Consider the following 22,512-nt stretch of genomic DNA (forward strand, 5'->3'; position numbering starts at 1 on the left):
CTTTATTGATGGATACACCCTCTTTCCAATACATCACATTCCTCGCCCAAACGTTATACCAGATAACAGACTGCAATAAAATTCCTTTTATCACATTAGTATATTTTATGATTGATTCCTCTTCTTTCCTATGTCACAATTTCTGCTTTTCTGAAGTCATGAACTAGGCTACTGACCCAGAGTACAGTATATACGGTACCTTTGTCATTAGTATCCAAAATTGTTTCCTCTCAGATCCCAATATAAATTGCTCAAAAAAAAATAAAGGGAACACTAAAATCCCACATCCTAGATATCACTGAATGAAATATTCCAGTTGTAAATCTTTATTCATTATATAGTGGAATGTGTTGAGAACAATAAAACCTAAAAATGATCAACGTAAATCACAACTAATATCCCACGGAGGTCTGGAGTTGGAATGATGCTCAAAATCAAAGTGGAAAATGAACTTACAGGCTGATCCAACTTCAGTGGAAATGCCTCAAAACACAGAAATGATGCTCAGTAGTGTGTGTGGCCTCCACGTGCCTGTATGACCTTCCTACAATGCCTGCGCATGGTCCTGATGAGGCGGCAGATCCTGAGGAATCTCCTCCCAGACCTGGACTAAAGCATCTGCCAACTCCTGGACAGTCTGTGTTGCAATGTGACGTTGGTGGATGGTGCCAGTCATGATGTTCCAATTGTGTTCAATCGGATTCAGGTCTTGGGAACGGGTGGGCCAGTCCATAGCTTTAATGCCTTCATCTTCCAGGAACTGCTGACACACTCCAGCCACATGGGGTCTGGCATTGTCCTGCATTAGGAGGAACCCAGGCCCAACTGCACCAGCATATGGTCTCACAAGGGGTCTGAGGATCTCATCTCCATACCTAATAGCAGTCAGGCTACCTCTGGCAAGCACATGGAGGACTATGCGGCCCTCCAAAGAAATGCCACGTATATAGAATGCCAGGCAGGAAAGCAGAAGCAAAAAGACAACAAAGATCCACTTCCTGTAGAGAGACAAAGGCCCGCCCGCACTCCTTTTAAGGAGACAAAGAACCACTTCCACTTTCTGTAGAGAGACAAAGGCCCGCCCACACTCCTTTTAAGGAGACAAAGAACCACTTCCACTTCCTGTAGAGAGACAAAGGCCCGCCCCCATTCCTTTTAAGGAGACAAAGAACCACTTCCACTTCCTGTTGAGAGACAAAGGCCCGCCCACACTCCTTTTAAGGAGACAAAGAACCACTTCCACTTCCTGTAGAGAGACAAAGGCCCGCCCCCATTCCTTTTAAGGAGACAAAGAACCACTTCCACTTCCTGTAGAGAGACAAAGGCCCGCTCAGACTCCTTTTAAGGAGACAAAGAACCACTTCCACTTCCTGTAGAGAGACAAAGGCCCGCTCACACTCCTTTTAAGGAGACAAAGAACCACTTCCACTTCCTGTAGAGAGACAGAGGCCCGCCCCCACTCCTTTTGAGGAGACAAAGATCCCCTTCCACTTCCTGTGTAGAGACAACGACCCGCCCCTGCTTCCTATAATTTGCTTCAGTGAAACTATGCTTGACAACAGGAAATGGACAAGAGGAGTCTTTGGATTAAGCTAGACTACAGACAGTGGAAATTACAATTTACAGAAGAGAAAAACCTAGTGCTGAATATGGACACATTTTGTGCGGGATAAGATAGAATAATTTTTAAATGTGATTTGCAGATTTTCTCTTTATCATATTAACAATCAAAAAGGATTTAATTGCTTGAAAGTATTGAGAACATTTAAAGAAAATGTTTTAGCTTTTTATATTATTCTTGATGGCTGGTAGTTGTGATGCCCCGCTAAAGCTGGCATGGCAAAAGTTGCAAATGGCCTTTTTTGGGTTAACTGGACTGTCCTTAAAAAAGCGACAGATTCAGGAACACCTAACCCTTAGCTTGGCAACTACACCCATGTTGGTGCTCTGGTGAAAAGTTGCCCGACTTGTGTCTCTGGCCACCCCTCTGCCTCTTCTTGCCTGTTGTGCTCTCCCCCTGTGTGCTGCTATATTTGTTCTGCATGTGACCTTCCCAGGTTGGGTCAGTGACTTAATCGTGCGTCAATTCGTCTTCCACTTCCGCACCCTGGTCCTGCTCCTGATTTGGTGACATAACAAGACCACTTGTTGGCAATTGGGCTAGTCACGCGGTTTGGCAAATCCAAGAGTAAATCCTTCCTTCACCCATTTTTCCTTTTATAGTGATTTGGACTTCAATGTGGTTCCCTGGTTAGCTTTCACAGAGTGTCTGCTGGCTGGAGGAGCAAGCTGGAGGCAACAGTAGTCAAGCTAGAAAGGTCAGTAACGTCAGTGACAGAACAAGGAGAAAATCAGAAAACCAAAGCCAATATCTAGCAACATCAGCAAAATTTGGGGAGTTTAAATAGGGTGTGGTATTGCCCCATTGGCAAAGCTAATTACACATGCTGGGCAGCACACCCCCCATAACCGTAGCTGAGTGGAACCACAAGTACTAAACTAAATCTTGGCTGAACAGTATACGCAGGTACTAGCTATAACGTCTCTTCTATCAAAAGTGTTACCAGCTTACTGAATACAGTAGCACCTGGTAAAGCCATGGCAGTCCCCAAGATGGCACCGAGGAGGACACAACTCAGGTTCCTTGTTGGTGCTTGTATTTTGTATGTCTTGGCAATCACAAGATGGAAGGCACCATGATGTTGATCACTTTTTTCGAGTTGGATAGAGAAAGAGAATTTGATAAATGGGGCCAGAGTAGGTGGGTGTGCATTGTAACTTACAGTGCATGTGTAGCCCAGTTGAAGCCAAAGGAGTAGCAGTCGTGACTAATCAAAACCAACTTAGCTGAGATAGAGGCCACAAGAGGAGTCCTAGTGGGCACTTTACGAGAGGAGCTTGGAATCGCCTCTTCAAGTTGAATCACAAAAAACTTACTGAAGATGCAGGTCTTATGACGACACTGTGGGGCCAGAAGTAGAAGTTATATCAATATAAGTTGGCTGCCCGATAAACTGAAAATGTATTTTTTCATTGGGTCATCAGGTTCTTGTGTTGTTCTAATTTTATAGGGTTTGTAGGGCTTTTAACATTGATGGCCTATCCTTACGATAGATCATTAGATCATTAGTGTCTGATCAGTGGAGGTGCGACACCCGACATCCCTGCCCAACTTGATAAGTTAAAATGCTGCAAGAAGCAGTAGAATCAAACATCATAATTACTTGTGAGAAAAAAACCATGGGAAAAAAAGGTTTTCACAATTTTTTTTAAAGACAATAGGCTTACCATGAAATATAAATCATGAGTTTTTACCTTTTCTGAAGTAGCCTTAAAAATTATTTTAACTTTATTAGTTATACCTCGGCCAGTTGTGTTAGTTTTACATTATTTTAGCTAAGATTAAAATTTAATTAAATTACGTATTTTTTAGACCTGAGGCCAAATGATTATATTAACTGAACAAAAATTGTCATTTTAAAAGTATTTTTTTTTTTTTTGAAATTTCAAAAAATGTTTTCACATTTTATAATTACCGTAATTGACTTACAATTGAATCAGAGAAATTCACTTGGAAAATAATTTACTTGCATAAAATAAAATATTTTTAATGACAGCAAAATGGCATGTGATTCCAATGACATCACGATTGGTCAACTTGTGTGATAAGCAGCTTCTCATAGATATTGTATTAGCAAGTTGCAATAGTGAGAAGCTTATCACAGGAAAAAGTGAATGCAGCCAGGCTGTTGAGTTAATTATTAAACATTTTACAAGTAGTTACCATATAAAACCATGGATGCTGTGACGCTTCTTACACTAGAACATCATTTTGCCACCAAAGATGAGCCTCAATCAAGTTTGCACCTTCTTGATTTTATTTTTTGCTACTTTAGGTAAGTAAGAACCTTCTACATATTACTTTAAGAGATCAATTTGTTTCTTACAATCTTCTGTGGATTAACCAAAAGAAGCACCATTCTCTATCAATTAGGATGACTAATTTTTCATAGACGTTGGTGGTCGAAAGTGGTCTACTAGAGGTGGTCAATATGTAGTGTCTAATGTTGGAATTGATTTTGATCAAATAATCTAATTTTATAGTCTGATCTTCACTTTCAAAAAGGTCACTTTTTTTCTCATGTAGTTTTTAGAGAGAACCTTTCTAAAGGAACATGTTTTTCAGAAGACCACCATCCATCTAGGTTGGAATATCCAGCCATCCAAGCGATAATTGGCCAAGTTGGGTTTTTGGCTGATCCTCTGTTTTCCTCCATTCCAATCCTGACCATGGGTTTGATATTAGGGCATCAAAGGTAATAGCTTTTGGCCATACAACCATTCAGCTAACAGCTATGCATAGTCTTACCATCAGGGATACAATGGTGCTAGTTGACCAGTGGTCTCGACTTTACATGAAATGTGTTTTCAGTAGATGTACGGTAATAACTTCTGCATCTAAACTTCCTAGTAATTTTAAAGGAGTTTTCCAATTTTGGCATATCTAAGGCCAGCTTGTTCTACCGCTTCTATAACTCAGTGGAGAAAGGAGAACATTCACAACCACCCTACCATGGACACATCACTATGTGGGCCACCTGGGACCATCATTTTTCCAATAGGTGCAGTCCTATTCGAAATGTTGAGACACTGGGACTTATAGAAAAACCCTGCCTAAGTTAGGAAAATCCCTTTCAGCTATCTTGGGTACATTTTATGAGAAGACAAACAGTTTACCCAGTTTTATGGCCTACAATTCACTGCTGCTGATGGAACTGCACTCTGTCCTCTCAAGGCAGCAAAGCACAGAAAGCCATCTGCTCATATCCTTCAATTTATACTGTATTTACAGAAGATAAAGCAAATTGCCTTTAAAAATATTCAGGACGCTGTGTCCAAAGGACAATTAAAGGGACCTAATTTGTTTTTTGTCATTCTGCCAAAAATACTTTTTTAATCTTTTTCTATCAAGCAACTGATTAGCCATTTAAGAGCATTAACCAGAAAAGGTTTGGAACGATGTCTCCCACTTTTGAATATTTATCTAATAAAAAGAAAACAACAAAGCACCATTGCACCAATGCGGGTGCAAACTTCCAGATCTGCAGGTAATCAGATCCCAAAATGCAAGTAGGAAAATTAGGGGCAGCATATCCGTCAATAAAGCTTAGAAAGATATTTATTCCATGGCCAAGGTATGCAACACATCAGCTCTAACATTGAGCCAAAAGTCGCATTCCTTGGACATCGAAAAAATATCTATCACAGTTTTGTTTCTTTTTGTCTGTCTTTCTTTTTCTGTCTCTCTTTTTTCTTTCTTTCTTTCTTTCTTTCTTTCTTTCTTTCTTTCTTTCTTTCTTTCTTTCTTTCTTTCTTTCTTTCTTTCTTTCTTTCTTTCTTCCTTTCTTTCTTTCTTTCTTTCTTCCTCTCTTTCTCTCTTACTTTGCTCCTTCTTTACATCCTTCATTCTCCCTTCCTCCTTCTTACTTTGTCTTCTTTACTTCCTTTTTTCCTCTCTCTTTCTTCCTTCCGTCCTCCCTTCCTCCCTCCCTCTTTCCCTCACTTCTTCCCCCCCCTCCCCTCCCTCTTTATCTTCTTTCTTTCTTTCCTATCCTTCTTTCTTTTTTCCTCCTTTCCTTCTGTCCATCCTCACTTCCATCCTTCTATTCTTCCTTCCTTTCTCCCTCTCTACTTCTTTCTTTCATCCTATCTTACGCCTTTTTCATCTTTTTGCAGATTTATGTTTGAGATGTTCCCACTTTGCATATCTTGCACTCTATATCTCTTCAATTTTCACGGAGCACGTGCAACCATATACAGTATAATTAAAGAGAACCTGTCAGCAGGATTTTGCTAAGTAAATTACAGGCATTATCAGGTTGGTGCCGTTATACTGATTAAAATTATACCTGGGGCGAAGAAATCTGTCTTGTGGTTCTTGTGTGATCGGTGTTAGAAGATTTCAGTTAATGAGATGCCCGTGCTTTGGGGCAGGACTGTAGGCAGAGTCTTATCTTGCTGCTCTAAGCCAGAGAAACCAAGGAGAGGCCTGCCCACAGGCTGCCCGAAGCACAACCATGTTCCTCACCATAGAGAGACACAGAGAGAGAGAAAGAAAGAGACAGAGAGACACAGACAGAGACACACAGAGAGAAATACACAGAGCAGACAGCGAGATAGACAAAGGGAGAGACAGACTGAGGCAGACACAGAGACAAACAGAGCAAAACAGACAGAAAGAGATCCTCTGGTGGGGTCACTAACATACTCTGTGCTGCTGAGGCAGGGTCTCTGGAATGGGCTGTATACATATGAGTGGTTGATGTATAAGATAGAGAGAATCTGTCTATCTCTCTCTCTGCCTCTCTTTGTCTGTCCCTATGATGAGGAACATGCTGGTGGTTTGGGGTGGCCTGTGGGCAAGTCTTTTCTTGGTGTTCTGGCCTAGAGCATCAAGAAACGGCCCGGCCCAAAGAACAAGCATATCATTAAATGAAATCTTCACACAAACATTACACAAGAACCACAAAACTGATTGTTTTCAACACTGATATTTTAATCAGTGTAATGACGACAACCTAACACTGTCTGTAGTTTACTTAGCAAAATCCTGCTGACAGGTTCGCTTTAAGTGGTTACTGCCTGTCAGTGCTTCACATACTTGTATTAAAGGATTTTTTTAGATATATAAAAAGGTCTTCAGATGTGTTTAAAATAGAAATATATTCAACATACTAATATACTTGAATTAAGAAAGGGGTCCTGATCTCAAGATTTTAGGCTTTGTCTCGGGTCCTTGCAGCTCCATTTCTGGCTTGGAATCTTGTGTCGGCTCATGATCATGGATGTGAGTAAAACCCCCTTCACACAGCGCTCGTCTCCTATCTCAATGGTTGTGTGCTGACACTGGAAAATTTGTCCTGTGTAGAACCCAAACTGCTGGGATCCAGGACCATCGCTGATCTGTAGACGACCACTTTATGACCCCCTATCTGTATAAGACGATTGTAAAAGTTAACCGGACACTTTAGAATGATTGATATCAGGAAACGGGGATAAAAGTGTAATACATCTGAGATGCCGAGTCTGCACTACGTTTATGACTGTTTTCTGTTTTTGGTTCCTATATCAAGCCTCGGGCACCACAGTAAATCTGACCAGTAACTCCTCAGGATTGCTCTGGGATGGAGAAGATTCTGTCTCTCTTCAGTGCACAACTCTTATAAATGACACTTTCATTTGGAAACTGAATGGAGAAGCTCTGCCCCATAATCGTCGATACAACATCACCGAAGAGAGTTCAGGACTAATCTCTAATCTCATCATCAGCCCTGTCTCCAGAAATGACACTGGATCATTTACCTGTACAACCTCCAACACCAATGAGACCAGCAATGCTCTCAACCTCGCTTTAGCCTGTAAGTTCTATTGTGCGTAATGTGGACCCATAAAACCCAGTGAAGAGATTACATTCATTGTATATGTTCATAATAATCTGGGGTCATCTGTAGTCACCAATATTTCATCATCATCATCATCATCATCATCATGTAGAATGCTCCTCCTTCTTCTTGCAATGAGACTTCTGCACATGACACAGCATGCTCACTACACTCCAGCACAGTGACATCTGCACATGACACAGGGCATACTCAATACCCTCCTGCACAGTGACTTCTGCACATGACACAGAGCATGCTCACTACACTCCAGCACAGTGACATCTGCACATGACACAGGGCATACTCAATACCCTCCTGCACAGTGACTTCTGCACATGACACAGAGCATGCTCACTACACTCCAGCACAGTGACATCTGCACATGACACAGGGCATACTCAATACCCTCCTGCACAGTGACTTCTGCACATGACACAGAGCATGCTCACTACACTCCAGCACAGTGACATCTGCACATGACACAGGGCATACTCAATACCCTCCTGCACAGTGACTTCTGCACATGACACAGAGCATGCTCACTACACTCCAGCACAGTGACTTCTGCACATGACACAGAGCATGCTCACTACACTCCAGTACAGTGACTTCTGCACATGACACAGAGCATGCTCACTACACTCCAGCACAGTGACTTCTGCACATGACACAGAGCATGCTCACTACACTCCAGCACAGTGACTTCTGCACATGACACAGAGCATGCTCACTACACTCCAGCACAGTGACTTCTGCACATGACACAGAGCATGCTCACTACACTCCAGCACAGTGACTTCTGCACATGACACAGAGCATGCTCACTACACTCCAGTACAGTGACTTCTGCACATGACACAGAGCATGCTCACTACACTCCAGCACAGTGACTTCTGCACATGACACAGAGCATGCTCACTACACTCCAGCACAGTGACTTCTGCACATGACACAGAGCATGCTCACTACACTCCAGCACAGTGACTTCTGCACATGACACAGAGCATGCTCACTACACACCAGCACAGTGACTTCTGCACATGACACAGGGCATACTCAATACCCTCCAGCACAGTGACTTCTGCACATGACACAGGGCATACTCAATACCCTCCTGCACAGTGACATCTGCACATGACACAGGGAATACTCAATACCCTCCAGCACAGTGACTTCTGCACATAACACAGGGCATGCTCAATACCCTCCTGCACAGTGACATCTGCACATGACACAGAGAATACTCAATGCCCTCCAGCACAGTGACTTTTGCACATGACACAGGGCATGCTCAGTATGCTCCTGCACAGTGACTTCTGCACATGACACTGGGCATGCTCATTATGCTCCTGCACAGTGACTTCTGCACATGACACTGGGCATACTCAATACCCCAGCACAGTGACTTCTGCACATGACACAGGGCATACTCACTACCCTCCTGCACAGTGACTTCTGCACATGACACAGGGCATGCTCACTACGCTCCTGCACAGTGATTTCTGCACATGAAACAGAGCATGCTCACGACACACCAGCACAGTGACTTCTGCACATAACACAGGGCATACTCAATACCCTCCTGCACAATGACTTCTGCACATGACACAGGGCATACTCACTATTCTTCTACAGAAATTAATTGATTGTTACAAAATTTCAAAACAATTGAATCTCATATTGCAATTTACTATTGAAAGATCTTGTCTCCTTGCAGGGTCTCCGGATAATTTACATATTGCCTGCAATATCCAGTCTAATAAAAGTGCTTCATCTCTCCAGTTATCTTGCTCCTGGGGGGGTGGAGAGCCTGCAGCTGAAGTGACCATGATTTTTAATAATACTAAAGAAACAGCAAATAATACATTGATGAGGGATGTGCACCCAACGGGAGATGGCAACCCAATTATTCTGCACTGTGAAGGTGTCCACGTCAGAGCAAACTCCAGCTGTAGTATTACTCTTGGTAAGTTTCCTATAAATATGGGAGAATCTTTCTGATAGTTCTCTCTAAGGGTATGTTCACATGGAGTTTTTTGAGGCATTCAAAAACCACAAGTTTTCAAGTGAAATCCAATTCAAGAACGCACTTTTTTAGAGACATTTTCTAAGCATTTTTAATTTCCTGAAGAAATTTTGAAGATCTTTGGAAGAGTTTTTTTTCCTGGCGTGTTTTTTACAGCCTTTTGATTGGACAGTTCATAGTTTGAAGAGGCTCCCTTCAGGATCCACTTTAAAGGAGGAAAATGTACTTTCTTTTTTACCACTATGCATTTTTCAAAACGTCTTTAGGAAAAAAGCTAAAAAAAACTCCTCGAAAAATTGGATTTCTCATAGAAATGAATTGGGAAAAACTTTCCAAGCGATATTGGAGGGTTTATTTTTAAAGAAGATTTCAGAGAGAAGCTACTAAAAAAGCTGCTTAAAAAAACTCTGTGTGACCAAGGTTTAATGCCCACTCCAAGTTTCCTGAAGTCTGTATTTCAGTTCTGTGTGAAGGGTAGCACTCTACTAATGGGGGATACTTTACTTTTCTGGAGGTTTGTGCAATCCTTTCCTTGGGCTACTTGATATTTCATTTTCATATGTCTGATACCAAATGATAGTGCTTACTTTATAGCAACATTAAAGGAGCTGCAGTGGTGGGAACAATAAAAGAGCTGCAGTGGCTGCAACATTAAAGGTGCTGCAGTGGCTGCAACATTAAAAGCACTGCAGTGGCTGCAACATTAAAGATACTGCAGTGATTACAACAATAAAGGAGCGGCATTGGCTGCAACATTAAAGGCACTGCAGTGACTTCAACATTAAAGAAGCAACAGTGGCTGCAACATTAATGGAGCTGCAGTGGCTGCAACATTAAAGGAGCTGCAGTGGCTGCAACATACTGTAAAAGGAGCTTCAATTTCTTTTTTTATTGTACATCAGCTTGGATTTATAGTTATAGAAGGGTACTATAGTCACTTACTACACTTTCTTACTTTTTTTTCAACAGAACGACCACAGTCTTCAGATAACAAAAATGATACTACGACCTCAGTGAAGCCTGGAGAGACCACAGTACTGACTCTTAATCTGCAAGCCGGATTATATGCTCAGTTTGCATGGTTCCATCACGATCCAAACCCTGTCCCTCTCACAACGGGAGGAAAATACAAAATCGAGTCTGACGGGTCAAATTCCAGACTTCATATCTCTGAAGTGACTTCTAAAGAGAAAGGGACGTATGAGTGTGTCGCTATGACTCCTATAGGAAGTACAAGCTTCGTGTTTAAACTTGATGTGGAACAAGGTGAGATATTATCAATTTTTCCACTGCAACCAGATTTATACTACTCTCATCATGGCAGAACTGCATATGAAAAAATAACAGTAGTACGTATCATTTGATTGCTCTGATGACGCATTTAATGGGTTGGAAAACCCCTTTTGTGCATGGAGGAAACTTTGCCGCTGATAGCCTTGCTCTCTTTTTTTTGTTGGCTCCACCAGTGGCGGCTTTCACTCAAATACTTAAACTTTGTTGGGACAGTAAAATACTGCTTTCTTCACAGCAAAAACGGGAAAAACAGGAAGAACGAGGCATAAACACGATGTGTGTACATACCCTTAAGCGAAATGCTAAGTTTTTGGAGCAGAAACTGGTCGGAAACTCAACGTTTTTGAGAAGTTTTGAGATAAGGAGGAAGTTTCTGCTTAGTTTTTGCTCCGAAAATTTCTAAAAAAAAACTCAGTGTGAACATAACTATACTCTTTGATCGGTCCTTAAGGAATCATGATCACAACTTATTCCTTAAAGAGAACATTAGAGGACTCCATGGCTGTCTGACCAAATTTCCTGGTGATAGGACATGTGTAGATATGCTATAAAAACTGAGACTTTACTTTAAATACACTGGTTAATATGGGTAATACGGGTATATAGATATACGCCAGTACATTATACTAAAAGGGTACAAATCAAGAAAAAAAATGTAAGAAATTTTTTTTAAAAAAAGCTAAATAAATTATGAATAAATACAATCTACAAGTAAATTACAGTGAAAACATGCAAGTAAAGTTAAAAAATAATAATTTATAAATGAAATTGGTACAATAAATAACAAAAACGAATAGATATTACTATATTTCAGTAACAAAATCAAAATAAAAAAAAAATATAGAAAAAAAAAAATCAGTACCATAAAGTCCCCCATATACATTGGAAAATTGGAAACCCTGTTATTATCTGTTGCGGGAGACTTGGGAGGCCTCGAAATACTTTAGATTGTCGGTTCATATTATTGGTGTTACTGGCGTGTACAAGTGCCTTAAAAATTTCCAACACAAATGTGCATTTCATTACAATTAGTATTTTGTACCGTCAAGACCATAAAGAGAGAAACAATAAATTTGTATCATCATTTATGATAATCAATTGAGGTTGCAAAATCAGATTTGTTTTTTCTTCAACTTTTTTGCCAAAATTTTAAAAATTATTATATCTCACAAGGTAATGTTTTTTATATCCAAAGTGGTATTGACGCAGACAACGACGCATTTCGCCAAAAAAATATAATAGTTATAAATGTAAAGATATATAATACATTCTTCTGGTCATCAGAGCCAAAATTCAAATTTCAATGAGAAGAGACCAAGTTTTGACAATTCGGTATCCCATCATATTGCTAACGTGTTTTATTTTTGTGTATTAGTTGCAGATTCTGGACTCAGTGGTGGTGCGATAGCTGGAATCGTGATCGGAGTGCTGGCCGGAGTCGCCCTCATTGGAGTCGCTGTGTTTTTTATCTTAAAGAAAAAGTAGAGTAAGTTGAGCATCAATTCGAGAGGCCATTGCCGTGTCCACTTGGGTTGTCACCTTCAACCATCCTCCATCAGATGTTTAGACTTATGTCACTACCCTGTCTCTTACTGTTCTGCCCGATATGGTGACTGTAAGCCTGTCTAGGTGAGGTGGATCACTTAAGCCAGGTATGGGTGGGCATACGGGTCACGGGTGACAGTACCGAAGGAAGTTGAGGCACACGGGAACCGTAGACAGGTAGCGGAAGTCCTGGAAACCGCAGAGAAGTAGCAGAGGTCCTGGAGACCACACACACAGGTATTAGAGGTCCTGATGACTGCAGAAAGGTAACAGAGGTCCTGGAGACCACGGACAGATAGAAGAGGTCCTGGAGACTGCAGACGGGTAGCAGAGGTTTTGGAGACTGCAGACGGGTGGCAAAGGTCCTGGAGACTGCAGGCTAGAAGCACAGGTTCTGGAGACTGCAGCGGGGTAACAGAGGTCCTGGAGACCGCAGGCAGGTAGCAGAGATCCCAGAGACCACAGAAGGGTAACAGAGGTCCTGGAGATGACAGACGGGTAGCAGAAGTCTTGGAGACCACAGACAGGTACCAGAGGTCCTGGAGACGACAGACGGGTAGCAGAGGTCCTGCAGACGACAGACGGGTAGCAGAAGTCTTGGAGACCACAGACAGGTAAGAGAGGTCCTGGAGACGACAGACCGGTAGCAGAGGTCCTAGAAACCGTAGACGGGTAGCAGAGGTTCTGGAGACCACAAACGGGTAACAGAGGTCCTGGAGACGACAGACGGGTAGCAGAAGTCATGGAGACCACAGACAGGTAACAGAGGTCCTGGAGACGACAGATGGGTAGCAGAGATCCTAGAGACCATAGACAGGTAGCAGAGGTCCTGCAGATTGCAGAAGGTAAGCAAAGGTCCTGAAGACCGCAGGCAAATATCAGAGGTCATAGAGACAGTTACTGAGCAAGTCATGGTGCACAATCAAGCTGAAACTCTTAAAACCTAGACACGTGTGTTTTTTTGGGAGGCCTGATATAGGCCCAGGTAGAGCTTCACAATCATCACATGGGTGTACACCAGGCTACTTGCAAAGCATGACATGGAGCAGCACAAGGGAGTTTAGCGGACCAGGGTGAAGGGATCAGAGCCCGGCCCCGGTAAAAGTGGGTAACAGTGAAGTTGTGCCATTCCATTCTTAGATGATGAAAATAGTTTGTCCAGAGAGGAAGAGAACTAGAACTCTATTGTCACCTATTAAATGTAGTAATCCTTGACCCTTTAAGGAGCCTTGCTAGTAGACACTCTATTTTCAGAAACGTGTTTCGGAGTTTTTGCCCCTCATTAGTACAAAGCAGGAGACCAGATTTGACAATCTATAAGGAGCTCTTGGAATGGCTCCATGATTTCTATAAATGTCCAGATTATACAATGACACAAAAAACTTGGCCGTGGGAGTCGTAGAGGGAGTGTAAGAGAACATCTTGGAATGTAACAGGTGATTTCCCTTGACATTTCACGTTGCAAACAGAAATCCTCTCTGCTCTTATGAATCAGCTTTATCCCCAGATTAGGGTTTATATACAAAGAACAAATATTACAGAATCTTAATCCAGTAGACAGGTGACTAAGAAATATGTATCATGTCTTGTTCTTAAAGGGGAAATCCATTTTTTTGTTTTTTCAGATGTCAGAGGATTTGAAAAGATTGATATAAAAGTTTGTCAAAAATATTTTGTACAATGTGTTAATTATCAAATTATACCCATGCTATTTCTATACTTTAAGGGTCCCATGGGCGGTCCAAATCAATGATTGACAGTTCTCCTTTATGACAGCATTTATTGTTGTCAATCACTAAGTAGGACCGCCCACTGGACTTTTATGCATAAAGACTGGTAAAATAGGACATTATGCTGAATAATTTCCCATAAACCTATATATTAACCAGCTGGACTCCTCATTGTGATGCTGGGTCACTTCTCGTGGACAAGCCATGAGTCAGGGTAGTCAAGGAGTGTGAGGTCAAGAGCCAGAAGGCTACGTCATAAACAGAGGGAAGACACAAAGATGTAGTCAGGTAACGGTCCGAGGTCAGAGCACCAGGAGGAAAACGGATCAGAGCAAAGGGGTTAGACAAAATGGATGGTCAGAAGAAGATCCAAGATCAGGCAGCAAAAAGATCCACAAGTTACAAAGAGCTGAATCTACGTCTGGCAGAGATCTGGGACAGAAAGCCCAGATAAGTAGCTGGGCAATCACCTGGGACAGGGAACACCTGAAAGCAGCCCCGCACCTCCCAGTCTCAGAATGGATGGCTAAGCTGTCAATCAAAACAGCGACAGCTCAGCACGCCCCTGCATCAAACCGTACAACTGAGCTGTCAATCAAAGTACTGTCAGCTTAGCACGTCCCTGCACCAGATTGGGCGGCTGAGCTGTCAGTAACTGTATCCCAGACACACTGATTGGTTGAATCATGACACTCCTGCTTTATACAAAGTAGGACCGCCCACTGGACTCCTAAGCATAAAAACTTAGTCTAATTGCAAATTACATTGAATAAATTCCTATAAACCTATATATATAAATCTACTGCTCCTCCAGCATTATACTATAACAATATAATTAATTCCATTTAAAGGAATTGTCCACATTTGAGGACACTTATTTTTAATTACACACACATGGAAATTGTTGTCCCATTTGCCTTCTACAGCTTCTGTGCTACATTGCCTATTGCAGTCTGAATAGTGAGTTAACTGAGAATCCGTCAGTGAGCTCATTTTGATGGTATTACAGAGAATCGGTAACTATTTTATATCTTTTTTCATCTTCTCTCAACTGATTTGCGACTACAGATACATCAAGGGGTAATGCAAGGAAAGCAAAACCTGTAAAAGCCCCAAAATTTAATGAAACCCAATTGAAAAAAATATATATATTTTGTCTCCCAAATACACTCTCGATGATGTTAGTGGCCAATCAGTGGGTTTGGCAGCCTGGCGCTTCCATCCTGACAAGCGGTTGTCCTGAGGACACCGCCCCTTTAAACACTATACAAATGCCATGATACAATAGAGCTTCCATGACGTTTCACGTTGCAAATGGAAAATCTCAATGTGTTTACAAATCTTATTCATAAGCCTGAATTAAGACTGGGGTAGAAAAAGCAAATATTGTAGGCGGGTAATCCCATCCTGAAAGTGGTGAATAAGATGGATGGATTGTGTCCTTAAAGGGGAAGCGGGCACTCACTAAACCCCATAGGGACACCCATGACGAGGCACCGCCAGCTATTAGTCTGCCTTAAGATTGCACAAGTAACTGGCAAGAGCTGAAAGCGCAGAAGACGCAAGGGGTCTTGGCACAGAGCACTTTTCTTTACCTATTAGGTCCTAATTAAATTCATGTGTTCCAGAATGTGATCAGGGAGGAGAACCTCAAAAAAAGCTCCGCAAACTATTGGGGGCTTTGAAATGTTAACACATACGTCCATCTTCTGAACTAGTTTTATAATTATAGTCAACGGAAAACGTGGAGTCAAGTTGTAAATACGTTATATTACTAATGTTGGAGTCACATCCAGAGCTGCATTCACAATTCTGCTGATTGTTACTGGAGCCAGTCAGCACGCTTCTCTAAAATGCTGAGCTCCTATAATACAAAGGAGCAATGACAGAAGTAGCAGGCATTGGTCTGTTATCAGTGCAGACCCCTACACAAGCAGAATAGTGAGTACAGCTCTGGAGTATAATACAGGATGTAACTCAGGATCAGTAATGTAATGTATGTACACAGTGACTGCACCAGCAGAATAGTGAGTGCAGCTCTGGAGTATAATACAGGATGTAACTCAGGATCAGTAATGTATGTATGTACACAGTGACTGCACCAGCAGAATAGTGAGTGCAGCTCTGGAGTATAATACAGGATGTAACTCAGGATCAGTAATGTAATGTATGTACACAGTGACTGCACCAGCAGAATAGTGAGTGCAGCTCTGGAGTATAATACAGGATGTAACTAAGGATCAGTAATGTATGTATGTACACAGTGACTGCACCAGCAGAATAGTGAGTGCAGCTCTGGGGTATAATACAGGATGTAACTCAGGATCAGTAATGTAATGTATGTACACAGTGACTGCACCAGCAGAATAGTGAGTGCAGCTCTGGGGTATAATACAGGAGGTAACTCAGGGTCAGTAATGTAATGTATGTACACAGTGACTGCACCAGCAGAATAATGAGTGCAGCTCTGGAGTATAATACAGGAGGTAACTCAGGATCAGTAATGTAATGTATGCACACAGTGACTGCACCAGCAGAATAGTGAGTGCAGCTCTGGAGTATAATACAGGATGTAACTCAGGATCAGTAATGTATGTATGTACACAGTGACTGCACCAGCAGAATAGTGAGTGCAGCTCTGGGGTATAATACAGGATGTAACTCAGGATCAGTAATGTAATGTATGTACACAGTGACTGCACCAGCAGAATAGTGAGTGCAGCTCTGGAGTATAATAAAGGAGGTAACTCAGTATCAGTAATGTATGTACACAGTGACTGCACCAGCAGAATAGTGAGTACAGCTCTGGGGTATAATACAGGATGTAACTCAGGATCAGTAATGTAATGTATGTACACAGTGACTGCACCAGCAGAATAGTGAGTGCAGCTCTGGGGTATAATACAGGATGTAACTCAGGATCAGTAATGTAATGTATGTACACAGTGACTGCACCAGCAGAATAGTGAGTGCAGCTCTGGGGTATAATACAGGAGGTAACTCAGGGTCAGTAATGTAATGTATGTACACAGTGACTGCACCAGCAGAATAATGAGTGCAGCTCTGGAGTATAATACAGGAGGTAACTCAGGATCAGTAATGTAATGTATGCACACAGTGACTGCACCAGCAGAATAGTGAGTGCAGCTCTGGAGTATAATACAGGATGTAACTCAGGATCAGTAATGTATGTATGTACACAGTGACTGCACCAGCAGAATAGTGAGTGCAGCTCTGGGGTATAATACAGGAGGTAACTCAGGGTCAGTAATGTAATGTATGTACACAGTGACTGCACCAGCAGAATAATGAGTGCAGCTCTGGAGTATAATACAGGAGGTAACTCAGGATCAGTAATGTAATGTATGCACACAGTGACTGCACCAGCAGAATAGTGAGTGCAGCTCTGGAGTATAATACAGGATGTAACTCAGGATCAGTAATGTATGTATGTACACAGTGACTGCACCAGCAGAATAGTGAGTGCAGCTCTGGGGTATAATACAGGATGTAACTCAGGATCAGTAATGTAATGTATGTACACAGTGACTGCACCAGCAGAATAGTGAGTGCAGCTCTGGAGTATAATAAAGGAGGTAACTCAGTATCAGTAATGTATGTACACAGTGACTGCACCAGCAGAATAGTGAGTACAGCTCTGGGGTATAATACAGGATGTAACTCAGGATCAGTAATGTAATGTATGTACACAGTGACTGCACCAGCAGAATAGTGAGTGCAGCTCTGGGGTATAATACAGGATGTAACTCAGGATCAGTAATGTAATGTATGTACACAGTGACTGCACCAGCAGAATAGTGAGTGCAGCTCTGGGGTATAATACAGGATGTAACTCAGGATCAGTAATGTAATGTATGCACACAGTGACTGCACCAGCAGAATAGTGAGTGCAGCTCTGGAGTATAATACAGGATGAAACTCAGGATCAGTAATGTAATGTATATACACAGTGACTGCACCAGCAGAATAGTGAGTGCAGCTCTGGAGTATAATACAGGAGGTAACTCAGGATCAGTAATGTAATGTATGTACACAGTGACTGCACCAGCAGAATAGTGAGTGCAGCTCTGGAGTATAATACAGGATGTAACTCAGGATCAGTAATGTAATGTGTGTACACAGTGACTGCACCAGCAGAATATTGAGTTCAGCTCTGGAGTATAATGCAAGATGTAACTCAGGATCAGTAATGTAATGTACGTGCACAGTGACTGCACCAGCAGAATAGTGAGCTCAGCTCTGGGGTATAATAAAGGAGGTAACTAAGGATCAGTAATGTAATGTATATACACAGTGACTGCACCAGCAGAATAGTGAGTGCAGCTCTGGAGTGTAATACAGGAGGTAACTCAGGATCAGTAATGTAATGTATGTACACAGAGACTGCACCAGCAGCATAGTGAGTGCAGCTCTGGAGTATAATACAGGAGGTAACTCAGGATCAGTAATGTAATGTATGTACACAGTGACTGCACCAGCAGAATAGTGAGTTCAGCTCTGGGGTATAATAAAGGAGGTAACTAAGGATCAGTAATGTAATGTATATACACAGTGACTGCACCAGCAGAATAGTGAGTGCAGCTCTGGAGTATAATACAGGATGTAACTCAGGATCAGTAATGTAATGTATGTACACAGTGACTGCACCAGCAGAATAGTGAGTGCAGCTCTGGAGTATAATACAGGATGTAACTCAGGATCAGTAATGTAATGTATGTACACAGTGACTGCACCAGCAGAATAGTGAGTGCAGCTCTGGGGTATAATACACGATGTAACTCAGGATCAGTAATGTAATGTATATACACAGTGACTGCACCAGCAGAATAGTGAGTGCAGCTCTGGAGTATAATACAGGAGATAACTCAGGATTAGTAATGTAATGTATGTACACAGAGACTGCACCAGCAGAATAGTGAGTGCAGCTCTGGAGTATAATACAGGAGGTAACTCAGGATCAGTAATGTAATGTATGTACACAGTGACTGCACCAGCAGAATAGTGAGTTCAGCTCTGGGGTATAATAAAGGAGGTAACTAAGGATCAGTAATGTAATGTATATACACAGTGACTGCACCAGCAGAATAGTGAGTGCAGCTCTGGAGTATAATACAGGAGGTAACTCAGGATCAGTAATGTAATGTATGTACACAGTGACTGCACCAGCAGAATAGTGAGTACAGCTCTGGGGTATAATACAGGATGTAACTCAGGATCAGTAATGTAATGTATGTACACAGTGACTGCACCAGCAGAATAGTGAGTGCAGCTCTGGGGTATAATACAGGATGTAACTCAGGATCAGTAATGTAATGTATGTACACAGTGACTGCACCAGCAGAATAGTGAGTGCAGCTCTGGGGTATAATACAGGATGTAACTCAGGATCAGTAATGTAATGTATGTACACAGTGACTGCACCAGCAGAATAGTGAGTACAGCTCTGGGGTATAATACAGGATGTAACTCAGGATCAGTAATGTAATGTATGTACACAGTGACTGCACCAGCAGAATAGTGAGTGCAGCTCTGGAGTATAATACAGGATGTAACTCAGGATCAGTAATGTAATGTATGTACACAGTGACTGCACCAGCAGAATAGTGAGTGCAGCTCTGGAGTATAATACAGGAGGTAACTCAGGATCAGTAATGTAATGTATGTACACAGTGACTGCACCAGCAGAATAGTGAGTGCAGCTCTGGGGTATAATACAGGATGTAACTCAGGATCAGTAATGTAATGTATGTACACAGTGACTGCACCAGCAGAATAGTGAGTGCAGCTCTGGGGTATAATACAGGATGTAACTCAGGATCAGTAATGTAATGTATGTACACAGTGACTGCACCAGCAGAATAGTGAGTGCAGCTCTGGGGTATAATACAGGATGTAACTCAGGATCAGTAATGTAATGTATGTACACAGTGACTGCACCAGCAGAATAGTGAGTGCAGCTCTGGAGTATAATACAGGAGGTAACTCAGGATCAGTAATGTAATGTATGTACACAGTGACTGCACCAGCAGAATAGTGAGTGCAGCTCTGGAGTATAATACAGGAGGTAACTCAGGATCAGTAATGTAATGTATGTACACAGTGACTGCACCAGCAGAATAGTGAGTACAGCTCTGGGGTATAATACAGGATGTAACTCAGGATCAGTAATGTAATGTATGTACACAGTGACTGCACCAGCAGAATAGTGAGTGCAGCTCTGGGGTATAATACAGGATGTAACTCAGGATCAGTAATGTAATGTATGTACACAGTGACTGCACCAGCAGAATAGTGAGTACAGCTCTGGGGTATAATACAGGATGTAACTCAGGATCAGTAATGTAATGTATGTACACAGTGACTGCACCAGCAGAATAGTGAGTGCAGCTCTGGGGTATAATACAGGAGGTAACTCAGGATCAGTAATGTAATGTACGTACACAGTGACTGCACCAGCAGAATAGTGAGTGCAGCTCTGGAGTATAATACAGGATGTATCTCAGGATCAGTAATGTAATGTATGTACACAGTGACTGCACCAGCAGAATAGTGAGTGCAGCTCTGTAGTATAATACAGGATGTAACTCAGGATCAGTAATGTAATGTATGTACACAGTGACTGCACCAGCAGAATAGTGAGTGCAGCTCTGGGGTATAATACAGGAGGTAACTCAGGATCAGTAATGTAATGTACGTACACAGTGACTGCACCAGCAGAATAGTGAGTGCAGCTCTGGAGTATAATACAGGATGTAACTCAGGATCAGTAATGTAATGTATGTACACAGTGACTGCACCAGCAGAATAGTGAGTGCAGCTCTGGGGTATAATACAGGATGTATCTCAGGATCAGTAATGTAATGTATGTACACAGTGACTGCACCAGCAGAATAGTGAGTACAGCTCTGGGGTATAATACAGGATGTAACTCAGGATCAGTAATGTAATGTATGTACACAGTGACTGCACCAGCAGAATAGTGAGTACAGCTCTGGAGTATAATACAGGATGTAACTCAGGATCAGTAATGTAATGTATGTACACAGTGACTGCACCAGCAGAATAGTGAGTACAGCTCTGGAGTATAATACAGGATGTAACTCAGGATCAGTAATGTATGTACACAGTGACTGCACCAGCAGAATAGTGAGTGCAGCTCTGGGGTATAATACAGGAGGTAACTCAGGATCAGTAATGTAATGTATGTACACAGTGACTGCACCAGCAGAATAGTGAGTACAGCTCTGGAGTATAATACAGGATGTAACTCAGGATCAGTAATGTAATGTATGTACACAGTGACTGCACCAGCAGAATAGTGAGTGCAGCTCTGGGGTATAATACAGGATATAAGTGACTCAATTGATGAAGTTATGTAATTAGGGTGTGTCATGATACGCTTATTGATCGGGACCCCTCTGGTAATTATGTATCTCCTATTCATTATCGGAGAGGAACTTGTGTGAATACTACCCATTTTCACTGAAGTGGGAAAACATCTACCATTTTATACACAAATGATAAATAGGGAAGATGATGATCCGTTATAAATGATGCATTGATTTATATTTGTACTGACTCATTTGTCCTCGTCACCCGCTCATTCACTAATGTAAACTTCTCTTCACTTTCAGGTCTCACCTTTAGAGAACAGATTAATCCTCCAAATTCAATGCTGCAGTCCGTTGTTAGTAAACTTCAAGAACCATTAAAGATTTTTGACCCTAAAACATGAAGACCCTTTGAGCACTCGACACAATATTAGCCGGGATTGGACTGGTCGCACTGGTCATTATGAATGGCTTTTACTGGGTAATATTGGGGGTTATGCACCAAGCTTCTGACATATGATACTCCGAAAGGCAACGATCATGTGGATATTCTCTGTTTATCACATAATAGTGTCCGAGGAAGGAGCAGAATGCAGATTGGGTACATGCCACGCATTTTATTAGAAATTTATTTTGGACTAACTAATAAACATTTTTACATCAAGTTCTAATCGTTATTACACTTTTATTATCCTTTAATTTTGGAGTTCTTTTAACATTTTTTTCTCAGTCACTTGTATGGAAATGAGGATTTGCTGGCAGCCAAAAATACAATTCGAAGAATACTACTTTATAGCTACTATCTATGAATTAAAGGCGTTTTCTGCTTTGCACAATCCTTACCTGTAGGAAAGGTCGGACTGGTTGGACCAATATCGATCAGCTGTAATATGGGGGGATACCTAACAATAAGTGATTAATTTCCCTACAGCACACCCAGAGGGGAAGTGAAGTATTACACTGTTTGACAAAACTTCACAGAAATGCCCAGCTTACATCAGAGTTGGTTTGATAATCATGGGCATGCACAAGCTCCTCGGGGGCTTTCAGGCAACTTCAAGATCTCATGGATTTAGCCGCCAAGAATACCCAAACTTTATAGTATATTAATTAATTAAAAATTG

At 41.7% G+C, this 22,512-nt stretch overlaps 1 protein-coding gene across 1 annotated transcript; it reads left to right on the forward strand.

Annotated features, from left to right (window-relative positions):
• The first annotated feature begins 3,816 nt into the window (after window positions 1-3,816).
• On the forward strand, window positions 3,817-22,054 carry LOC138651416 (carcinoembryonic antigen-related cell adhesion molecule 1-like). Its single transcript, XM_069741599.1, has 6 exons — window positions 3,817-3,896; window positions 7,134-7,418; window positions 9,160-9,408; window positions 10,438-10,734; window positions 12,137-12,247; window positions 21,692-22,054. Exons 1-5 carry the CDS (start codon window positions 3,845-3,847, stop codon window positions 12,244-12,246), a joined length of 993 nt encoding a protein of 330 aa, XP_069597700.1. The 5' UTR covers window positions 3,817-3,844; the 3' UTR covers window position 12,247; window positions 21,692-22,054.
• Window positions 22,055-22,512: the final 458 nt, after the last annotated feature.

Source organism: Ranitomeya imitator, chromosome 10 (genome assembly GCF_032444005.1).
Source record: "Ranitomeya imitator isolate aRanImi1 chromosome 10, aRanImi1.pri, whole genome shotgun sequence".
NCBI classification, from domain to species: Eukaryota; Metazoa; Chordata; class Amphibia; order Anura; family Dendrobatidae; genus Ranitomeya; species Ranitomeya imitator.

What these genes read in the sequence shown, in the direction of transcription:
- LOC138651416 (XM_069741599.1), top strand. Translation starts at nt 3,845, where the DNA reads ATGAGCCTCAATCAAGTTTGCACCTTCTTGATTTTATTTTTTGCTACT. An exon ending in TCTCAACCTCGCTTTAGCCT is followed by an intron (nt 7,419 to 9,159) that starts GTAAGTTCTATT and finishes GTCTCCTTGCAG; the next exon opens with GGTCTCCGGATAATTTACAT. An exon ending in TAAACTTGATGTGGAACAAG is followed by an intron (nt 10,735 to 12,136) that starts GTGAGATATTAT and finishes TTTGTGTATTAG; the next exon opens with TTGCAGATTCTGGACTCAGT.